Raw genomic sequence first — 11,675 nt, forward strand, 5'->3', positions numbered from 1 at the left:
ATTCCAACAGGACACACTAAAAGAGTTCAAGGAGAAATCCGTGTAGGTATCCCAGGATAAATACTTGAAAAATCTCTGGAATGTATCAAGATGGAGTTGATAGAGAAATTCTTGTAGTCACTAGAGAAATACATAGAGGAATTGTTGGATTAATTCCTTGATGAAATATTGTAAGAATCTCTATAGGAATTCCTCAAGCAATAATGAATTATTTATAGAGCTTTTTTTTGTTATAAAAGATTCAAATTTAACGAGTCAAATTATCTATCGGTGTGAAAATACAAAATCGGCGGCGTTGTGCTGATCGGCGTATAGCGTGCCGCCGATAGCTCGTTCGGCGTCGGCGTGACGTAATGGTTCGGCAGCGGCGGCGTGGCACGGCGGCGCACAGGTCTAGTGACGAAAACACAACCTACCACGATAAGTGCCGCAATAGTAGTTTACGGAACAAGTTGCAGAATTTACCGAGTAGGATAATTACGACGAGTGCTGTAAAAATCGAGTTCTGCAACGAGCTACGTACAACATTTTTTGCAATTTTGTGGAAGACCACTTGAGGGTATCGGCAGTTATATCGGAATGCATTCGCCATCATTTTACAATTTCTGAAACATTGTTGTGTTATGATTCATAACGCAACTCAAAACAGTTGCGTTATGAGAAAGCGTTACGTAATGAATCATTTCAACACTGGTTTCAGTTGCGTAATGGCAATTCTTGCACTGCCAACTTCAGTGCAAGAAAATAGGCTGTTTCATGACAGATTGGCGTGATGAAAAACAGCCTATTACGATGAGAAATTGCAAAAAAAATATTTATTTGGTCAAGGCGTCAAGATTAGCATTTTTCAACCAGATAATTCAGATCGATAAGCTCATAAATCTGCATACAGGCTGGTGAACTTGCATACAAGTCGACTGAAATCGATAAATAAAGCATTTCCAGAGTCAATATGCAAAACAACAGACCTGGTATGGTATTCTCGAAAACGGAAATAGATTCAGCGACCTCAGATTTAGTAAATTGCGTTATTTTGCTGTTTGTAACAGACACGTGTTTCGCTTTACATTACATGTCATTACATCCTCACCAATGATGAACTTGCTTATCATGATAGTGGTATATCAACAGTTTCGCATGTACGTAACTGATAGCTTCTTTTAGCCAAGTTGACATTTAGTCGTGAAGTCGTGCATGGTGCAGTATTGCTGCTTTGCATGTCAACAAATCTTGTCTAACTTAGCTTCAAATGCGGTAGCACAAAGTCATTAAAGGAAAGCAACCATGATCAATATCACCGCCAACCTAGCAAAGAAAAACGATCTTTGACATCGCATGCCTTGTGAAAAATCGTACCGCGTTTGGTGTTCCCGTATTTGATATGTTCATTTCATACGCACACAGCAACATCATGACATTTTATTTTGAAATTTGTACCCAACCAACTTCAGCAAAGGAATATCCCTTACATGTCAAACTATGGACATACAAAAAATGAAAAAAGTGTCAATTTGAGGTAGAAAATTACTCAAAATAAAACAAATAAATAACACCGAGTACGTAATGCTTACCACTATTAGGAAAATAAAATAACAACATTTAGGATAAACACAAAGAGTATCCTAAAAGGTGCCAGGTACCTATCTTACTAATTTTAAAACACAACCAGAAAATAATGTATACTACAGAAAAGAATTCAAATTAATTTAATATCAATAATAAACATACAATATTTTTGGTTATTGAAATAACATGTAAATTTTAAATAATTGTAGACGTTATCAGATACAAAAAAATGTTATCACTATCAGATATACTGCCCATACTCGCAATACAGTCCCATTAGGAAAACCATCATATCGAGAAAAACACATCTAAACATAAATGTTGAAGTTTTCGTTACGCCGCTGCTGGCAGTCGAAAATTCTGGTGGCATTACTCAACACATTATCATTGATGTATAAGAATTTGTTCAATAACTAAAATTTAGTAAATGCGATTGTTTTTTACGTGCAAATCCAAGAAAAGAGCAAATGGGACTCGTTATCCGAGTATTTTTCTCGCAAAATGCAAGTATACCCGCATACCAGTCCCATTACTTGGGACTCGCTTACTTTGTTATCGCGGACGATGACATATTTATTTTCAATTTTACAAGACATTCCAAGACACCGTTCCTTTTGAAACTTTTAGGACTCGCATTTTTTAATCGTAAACGTAATTGTAGTGCTGAAGATTACCCTAGATTGGTTGGGCCGGTGCGACCGATCAACACGAACAATTTTCTGGATCCACTTGCTGTTGATGTTGGATTTGAAACGGATCAAGATGTAAAATCGAGTTCTAGAGGCCTGATGTCAGCGAAGCAGTTGGAAATTCAATAGATATAGATAATCATACTAAGTGTCCAGGACCTTCTTATTTTCCGGCATTTGATGTCACACTCAGTTTGACCTATCTTGTCGACTGCATGTGCCAATGGCTATGTGCGCATTTCTACGCTGGTATCAAAAGCTTTCCCCTTCATGACTTCGGATGATAAATCTACAAGAGATTTCGTTGTTATAACCGGATCATGATAGTAATGACCGACATGGACTCTACGGGAAGCTTTCTTCTCCAGGGTACACGGCAAGATGTGGTTCTATAACTTATCCCGTAAAAAGGCTTACTGGGAATATTTTCAAGTCAAACAAAAACAACCATCTTTCTTGAATAAAACTGATTTGAACCTCTGTAATTTGTATTATATCTACTTTTAATGTGATCAAAACTAGGATGTAAGATTACAGAGATCCTTACAGTAATTATAGTAATACTTTTGGTTGAATTTCATCGTAATTTACTAATGGGACTGTTATGCGGGTATATTCAATATGGGACACACATGGTTTGGTATTTTTATCGCATTTTGTCCATACAAGAACACAATTTTAAGAATGGTACCGAAAAGTACACTAAAAATAAACACTATTCATGGAGCTAACTCAAATGTGTCGAAAATTGAAATGGGACTGTAATGCGAGTATGGGTAGTATAGTAATCTAAAAAGTATACTGAAGGAGGAATATTTTGCTCACTTTGAATTATATAACTTGGATGTGATTGCGGTCCACATGGAGCGAACTTGAAACAATTTATCCGACGGAAAAAAATTACATTTTTTAGCTTTGAATTGCATTGGAAAAAAAATCACTTAATACCGTCGGATCATTGAGTACTTCCATAGCGAGTGCTTCCACGGTGTTGTTTGCTTTCACACATTTACTCTAAACAAACTTTCGATTCTGTTATCCCGTCTGACTTCTGTCTAATCTGTTGATTTCCTTGACTTTCCCTTGGCTTGTCAGCTTGGCTGAGACAACCGAATCGCCAAATCGTCGTCATATTCCCAACTTCTTCATGTCCACCCACATAACCAACAGTCGGGGGAGCCTTGAGATGGAGCGTGGAAGGGGATCGAAAAAGGACAATCCCTCTGTACCCGCTAGCACTTCGGCACCGGGCGGGGGCAAAACGGGGAAATGTATAAATACGCGGAAATTTGATGTTTTATGTACCGGTGGGTTCTTTTCGCGCTCGCTCTTCTTTTGGCTCACTCGCTCTCCGGACGTCGAGCAATGATAGTGGGACTGCCAGCGCCACTAGAGGTTCTACCTATATCTCTCAACAGTCCCCCCCCCCTTCGCTCACTGTGTAAAGTTTTTATTTGACAGTTTGAAGCAGCACGTGAATTTTGTGACTGACTTAGGAAAGTATATATTTACCGGACAAATGTCAAAAATGTTGTTTTGATGTATGTAAAGGTTTTGATCAAAGGGAATCTAACTAGAGTCAAACCTCCATTAAGGGAACATTTAAGGGACCATCAACCATTGTTTTTAGTATGGTCCCTTGAGTCGACATTGAAACATCGACTCATAGAGATTTCACTGTAAAATGATTTTTAAACTGTATGATTTCGAGCAGGGCCAATCTGGATCGTCAGCTTTTTGTTGTTTTGATAATAGGTACGAAATGTATCACTTTACGCTTGGCATAAGACATTTACTGCCGGACGAGCATAACTCACCTTGTCTTTCGTTCTGGAATGTGCGGCTCAAATGACACCTGACACAACACTTTTGTTCTTCGTTCTTCTGTATGGGTACTGTTATGCTTTCAGTTTAGCGGTTCCACACTTGCACAAAACACTTACTCTCAGCTGATCGTTTTCAAAATTTCGTCACTTTTTCATCAACAGTTGATTAGTTTCACTATTGACCTGCTCTTCTCATAAGCGCGGATCAGTAGGCCATGAAACGTCCGCTCCGAATATGTGGATTCGATTGGCATGGCATGCTAAGCTACCAGGACGATCAATGCTCACTTCAGTGTACACACCTTAAAAATCAACACTCATTAGCGAATCGAATCACGTTCGAATGCACCATAAATTCGCATTTCACACACAAGAGACATTGTTCGGGAAGAACCATTTGTCATCGTCTGACTGCACACTTGTGGGTACAACCTGATACTCCTAGCGTACGGTTTTATCTCATTATCGGTAATTAACGCGCGGGAACGGTGGTGGTGTCTTTCCGAGTCGTACGTTTAGTCCAAAAGCATCCCGAAAGCGACGTGCACTATTTCGGAGACCATTCAAACAGTAATAATAATGTGTGCCATTCCTCGACAAGGTGCGTGTCCTCATTCGCCGCACATATGATTATGGTTGGTCACACGCACCGCACGAAGGACACGGAGTTCAGCAGCTAGACGAGTATCCTTCCTCGAAGCAATACGGTCTACGATATGGTACCGATTGGATTGGCTAACTAGATCTCGATGAGCCGTTGCTCCGCACAAAACAAACGCAACGCCTGCTATTGGTCAAGCCACACAAATGAGTACTCTTTTTTTCTTCTAACGCCACCTCCTGTGTCTTACAAGCAGGGACACATCCGTTAGCGTTGACCTAGCGTCGTTAACTGAACTGCTAAGTGTTATTATGCTTCTCCAGCACGTTCCGAAAAACCCCGTTCAGCACAACACTCCACATGTGTCTTCGTCTCCGCGTGCCGTGAGCTTTATTATTCTCGATCTCATCGACGTCATTTTCGGTGTATGTGCGCCCGCTAATAATATGCCACTCTCCGCACTCTCTTCTTGTATTAGTCATTTTATAATAATAATACATAATAAAATGCGAATAAAATACTCAGGGCTCGGCTCTCCACGCTTCTACACACAACAACACCACAAAGCAATAAGCAGCGATACCCTCATTCATTGCCTGATTGGCACTCCTTCGCTCCGTTCGGTCCATCGGCAAACAAGCAACACTGCTCTTGCTGCTCCCGATATGCAAGGGTGTAGTTGTAAAATAATGTGCATCAAACCAAAGTGGACGCTCTCGTAGATACCGTACCCAAAGACCGGCCGCGCGCACTCACTCTCCCATCGGGTTCCAGTTCGACTAAATGCACATATGCACCACTGCCGACGAGCTGCGATGCTGCGTGTATGCGTTAATGCACCCTGCTTACTCATTCATTCTCTGATTCGATGCACAATTTAATGTCCTCAGCAGTCCTCGGTCGGATGGTCGATTCGGGAGCTTGCGGAGACGGGTAGGCTTTTTATATAAATTAACTGGAGAAAACAGTCAGTGGAGTGGAGTCAGAGTAACCACCCCAAATCGTGGGGATTGCTAGATGGAAATCGAAAACACTTCCATCCAAAGCTTGCTGAGTAAAGCCCCACGCACAATGTGAGCGGCAGCGCGGTACAGCGGCATGACGGCACGCCCATCTTGATCCACACTCCACTTATCAATCCCATGTTGACTAAATCCTTCTCAACATTGACTTGACAAGCAGAGTGTACCTCAAGATGGGCCCGCCGTCATGCCGCTGTGCCGCGCTGCCGCTTACATTGTGCGTGGGGCTTAAGGCGAAGGCGCGCTTCGGTGTCGTTGCGGTGGTGGCCTGCTAAGATCATGTGTGTCCGACTATAGGTAGAGGACGAAAATTGCGCGCATTTGCATCTAACGGAAGCGTTGCCAGTTGGATGGAGTCGCTAATGTTGAGTACCTTAGTTTACAGGTTGCTTCAATTTCTGATAATTAGTGAATTGTTGACTGTAGCATAATCAGGATTGCCACATGTACAGATTTATCTGTATTTTATAGATTTTATCGAATGTTTTGTGTTCAAGAATCTGTTTAGGCAGATTACAGATTTGTTTGGCAAAATACAGATACACTAAAACCTCAATTTACGAAGTCTTTTTTTACGCTACCTATATTTAAGTCACGAAAGGATGATGAAAATCGATGTTCGACGCCATTTTGGAATCCAAGATGGCGACCTCTGGTTTGGAAAAACCGATGGAAACTCATACAATATGGGTATTTTCGGAACGGGCACGACGAGGGGATGACAAAAATCGATGTCCGACGCCATTTTGGAATCCAAGATGGCGACATCTGGTTGGGGAAAACCGTTGGAAACCCATACAATATGGGTATTTTCGGAACGGGCACGACGAGGGGATGACGAAAATCGAAGTTCGACGCCATTTTGGAATCCAAGATGGCGACCTCTGGTTTGGGAACACCGTTGGAAACCCGTACAACATGGGTATTTTCGGAACGGGCACGACGAGGGGATGACAAAAATCGATGTCCGACGCCATTTTGGAATTGAATCAACAAGGCTACCAAAACGTATGACGGGCTACTTAGCCTTAAGAGTTTAGATTTTATGCTATAAATCAATGTACAACTACTTAAGTTTGTAGATACTCAGGCCCATATATCGTGGTCCTCGGAAGTACAAAAACATCGACACAATTCAATACAACACATTGTTTGCACATCCGCACAAATTATTACATTATACCGTTTACTCACATGAATGGTTAGGGGCCTGTGGAGTAATTGAAAACTAACCTCTAATCTCTTATTACGGTCGTAGATCCCAAGGCCTATATTCAATGGAGTCCTTGAAGGACCTAGGACATCCACACATATTATTACAATACACCGTTTACTCACATGAATGGTTAGCGACCTGTGGAGTTATTGGAAATTAACCTCTAATCACTTATTACGGTCGTAGATCCCAAGGCCTATATTCAATGGAGTCGTTGGAGGACCTAGGACATCGGCACAAATTATAAACATACTCATTTTACTACTATGAATAGATAAGGGCCTGTGCCACATAAAAACATCAAAGGATCGCTAAATATGCCAGTACATTGCAGGTATATATTCGAGGAAGTTTTTGGATGAACTAGACAACCTATTGTACTCACTTAAGTACCAATACTTGGATCTGACAATACAAACGCTTCTTAAAAATAAAACAATCTTCTAGGGTTCAGTATTGTGAGACATTCTTTTACATAGAAATGATAAATTGATCTCCGTTAACTCATGTAGAATCATATGCCCAAACGCCAAAGAGTTCTTGGAAGACCTTAACTTGCACACATTCTAGCCTGATTAAGAACCCAATGTTCTAATAATATTTTAATGGTGCTGAAAGAGCATATTTTTTCTAAACAATATATATTAAACGGCAAAACCTCGTTTTACGAACTGAGCTCCCTCGTTTTACGCACTGATTCAATTTACGCACCAACTCAATTTACGCACCACCGATCTAGTTCGTAAATTGAGGTTATAGTGTATAAAGATTCTGCATACAGGATTCTTCCAAAACCATACAGATTTATATAAATTTTCGAGCAAAAATAAAATTTATGGTTTTGAAAACATTAATATTGAAACTGATAAATTTCAGTTCTAAATTTTAGCCACAAATAAGTGGTATTTACTTGAATTTCTTGCCTAATTGTCATTGCTATCTCACATTTAGGGGTACATATATTGTGCTCCATGATACAGAAATACAAATGGTTCAAGGAAAAATACAGATTTCCATGTGGTAACCCTGGGCACAATGCGTATTTGTATAAAGCCAATGGTGTCCGAGAAAAATATCAATGTTCGAAAAGTCATAGAGCACTACCACAGAAAAAAAGATACGCTTGTGCTTATAAGTAGAACAAATCAATTTTCTCAAAAATCATTTAGAGATTAAATCTAAAAAAAGAAATTCGGCAGGTCGAATTATGGAAAATTAATATATCTATCGCAAATCGGCATATGATGACGTTTTGGGCGGATGTTTTCAAAGTCTACTATTTTTCAAACGATTTTTTTCTTGCTTTGCGAATGTTGTAATATTTGTATGGTCAGACATTTGGTGTGATCGGTTCGATGCGAGATCTCAGTTAAGACTTCGAACCCCAGACCATCAGGATCTATCTATCTACTTGTTTCGAAAAGGCATATAACAACATTCTAACACATCTTACAATTTCCCCCTGAACAGGACGCAAGTCTCACATGGCGACCGGAGGACCCGGACTTGACCTTCTGGTTCCAGCGCATCATTCTACAATGGGTGCCCTGTTTCTTACTGTTTCTCTTCACATTCTACGAGGTGTACGGTATTGTAACCAGCAGATACCGGGACATCCCGTGGAATTGGCTGAACATCTCAAAAATTGTCATCACCTTCATGCTGATGACGCTCCGTGGATTGACCATGATCGTTAACTACCACAACCAGCAGGATGTGTTCGACGTGCAGATATTGGTGGCCGTTTTCAACGCTCTGGCTTATGTAAGTATTTTGGATTGTCATCAATTAGCTATTAATAACCTTGCTATTTTTACGACAGATAACGACCATCGCCCTATACTACTTTTTCCGGAAGTACGGTATCCGAAGCGCGGGAACGATCTTCATCTTCTGGTTCCTGAAAGCCTTCCTCGACATCATCCAGATGCGAACGGAAGCTATGAAGCACGCCAAACGAGAAAACCCGATCGGATCCGGCAAAACGGTCATCTTTGATGAGTACCAATTTGTCAGTTACACACTGCAATACTCGCTGATTTGCTTGATAACGCTGTTGGAGATCTTCCCTGATCAAGCCCCACGCTATACTGACTACCCCAAGCAGAAGAACTAAAGCCCCGAGTTGCGGTCCAGCTTCTTCATCAAGCTGCTGTATTTGTACTTCGATCGGTTCACGTGGACCGGTTTCCGCAAGCCACTGACCGACGACGACATGTACGATCTGAACCCGCAGGACATGTCCCGGGAGCTGGTGCCTCCGTTCGATAAGTACTGGTATGAGAGTGTCGAAAGTGGACGTCGGAAACAGATGGCTACGGATAAGAAGGCCGGCAAGGTGAACCCCGTCTACAAACCGAATGCCGCCTCGAATAGGTCGATCCTTCCGGCGATGGTCAAGGCGTACGGTGGGCCGTTCTGGTTCGCGGGGTTGCTCCAGATCGGAATCTCCGGACTGCCATATCTTATGCAGTAAGTTTGACTGTGTTTGAGTGTGATTGTGGAGGTCTAACACTGATTTCTTTTTCAGGGAGCTGATGGGTAACATCGCCATGAATGGACCTTTCTGGATCGGAATGACGATAACGTTTGCTCTGTTCTTAAACTCGCTGTTGATCGCACTGTTCAACGGTCAGTACTTCCGCAAGACGTTCCTTGTCGGTTTCCGCATCCGAACGGGTTTGATCAGTGCCATCTATCGGAAAGCCCTCCGCATATCGAGCTTCGCTAAGAAGGACACCACCGTGGGAGAAATCGTGAACCTTATGGCAGTCGACGCGCAGCGGTTCTTCGAATTGACGTCCTACTTGTACGTTCTGTGGTCAGCTCCCATCATTATCGGAGTTTGCATCTTTTTTCTGTACGAGATCCTCGGCCCGGCAGTGTTCGCTGGACTCGGAGTGATGGTCTTTATGATTCCGATCACCGGAGTCATCGCTACTCGGCTACGTGATCTCCAGGTGAAACAGATTAACATCAAGGACGAGCGTGTGAAGAAAATGAACGAAATCTTGAGCGGCATGAAGGTGTTGAAGCTTTACGCTTGGGGGCCCAGTTTCCAGGATGACATAGTAGGCGTCCGGCACGGAGAAATCGACATTTTGCGAACCATGGCCTACTATGGGGCAGCGACTTTCTTAGTGTGGAGTATGGCACCGTTCCTGGTGACGCTGGCTTTATTCGCAGTGTACGTCATGATCGATGAGAACAACGTACTCGATCCGCAAACAGCCTTCGTTTCCCTAGCACTGTTCAACATCCTACGCTTCCCGTTGGCTATGTTCCCCATGATGATCACGTTTGCCATGCAGGCGTGGGTATCGGTTCAGCGTATCAACAAGTTCATGAACAGTGAAGAACTGGACCCGACCAATGTGACACACAACCGCAGCGAGGATGCCCTCTCGATCAAAGACGGAACATTCTCGTGGGGTGACGAGACGCCAATCTTAAAGAATATAAATCTAGCGGTGAAGAAAGGCAAGCTGTCTGCGGTGGTCGGTAGTGTCGGCACGGGTAAGAGTTCTCTTATATCTGCGCTGCTTGGAGAAATGGAGAAGATCAAGGGTACGGTCAACACCGATGGATCGATTGCCTTCGTTCCACAGCAGGCCTGGATTCAGAACGCCACCTTGCGGGAGAATATTCTGTTCGGAAAAGCGTATAATGCGCAGAAATATGATCGTGTCCTGGAATGCTGTGCGCTGAAACCGGATTTGGAGATGCTTCCAGGTAGAGATAAGACGGAGATCGGTGAGAAGGGTATTAACTTGTCCGGTGGACAGAAACAGCGAGTAGCCTTAGCTCAGGCCGTCTACGCAGATGCAGAAATCTACCTGTTCGACGATCCGCTTAGCGCCGTAGATGCTCACGTTGGCAAGCACATCTTCGAAAAGGTTATTGGACCTGAGGGTATATTGGTGGGACGATCGCGACTTCTGGTAACCCATGGTATTTCGTTCCTACCAAGTGTGGAAGAAATTTTCGTGGTGAAGGACGGTGAAATATCGGAAAGCGGATCTTACCAACAGTTACTTGATCAGAAGGGCGCTTTTGCCGAATTCCTCATGCAACACTTCCAAGAACTTGACGAAGAAGACGAGGAAATTCAGATTATTCAGGAGATTCTGAAGGATGAAGTCTCTAGGAACATCGTAAAACGAGCAATGTCAACTCGATCTCAGAGGTCTTCCGGTAGTGGTGGAAGTGCTGGTAGTGTTTGCCGGAAAACGATGAGTCGACAAGAGTCTCGAAACAGCAACAAGCCAGTGGAAGCTCCAGCTGCCCCTGCCAAGGGTACGACTTTGATCGAAAAGGAAGAATCTGCAACGGGTGCCGTCAGTTGAACATGGCTTTCTGGGCAATAGGTTCAAGTGTCGTTAATCAAGCTTCTGCCAGCTACGGCAACATTTGGCTCACGGATTGGTCCGAAGACCCGGAGGCAGCTACTAACACCTCCGTAAGAGACATGTACCTTGGAGTGTATGTAAGTTTTTGAAAATATTTAATATTTGTGTTTCACAGAACTCTTTGAAACCTATAAAAAATAACAGTTTCTAGCAAACATTCAGCCTAAAGTAATTATACAGTTTTTTCATAACATGCAAACAGTATCTGATAGCACTACATATTAATAATGAAAAACACAATTAGAGAACTACGGTAAAGTACCGATATTTCGCGCGCGCTCCTAATTTCGCTCACTGACATTTTAAACATGTTTTGCGAAAGACATTTTTGTTGGCTAGTATTTTG

The 11,675-nt window shown here is 42.5% G+C and overlaps 2 protein-coding genes across 5 annotated transcripts in view; one reads left to right on the top strand and one right to left on the bottom strand.

Annotated features, from left to right (window-relative positions):
• Positions 1 to 5,420, bottom strand: part of LOC5564119 (POU domain, class 6, transcription factor 2) — a 458,131-nt gene extending 452,711 nt beyond the window's left edge. For 2 of the 4 annotated variants that reach the window (XM_021855444.1, XM_021855443.1), the window contains exon 1: positions 4,073 to 5,420. The gene's annotated coding sequence lies outside the window, so the exon portion shown is untranslated. The remainder of the gene's footprint in view (positions 1 to 4,072) is intronic. The other 2 variants (XM_021855442.1, XM_021855445.1) reach the window with 2 other exon arrangements.
• Positions 5,421 to 6,578: 1,158 nt separating this feature from the next.
• Positions 6,579 to 11,418, top strand: LOC23687629 (canalicular multispecific organic anion transporter 2). The gene is given in 5 exon segments (XM_021850907.1): positions 6,579 to 6,626; positions 8,391 to 8,684; positions 8,743 to 9,392; positions 9,451 to 11,258; positions 11,261 to 11,418. Coding segments are annotated over 5 exon segments (2,958 nt in total).
• Positions 11,419 to 11,675: the final 257 nt, after the last annotated feature.

The sequence above is a fragment of the Aedes aegypti genome, chromosome 3 (genome assembly GCF_002204515.2).
Source record: "Aedes aegypti strain LVP_AGWG chromosome 3, AaegL5.0 Primary Assembly, whole genome shotgun sequence".
Taxonomy (NCBI): domain Eukaryota; kingdom Metazoa; phylum Arthropoda; class Insecta; order Diptera; family Culicidae; genus Aedes; species Aedes aegypti.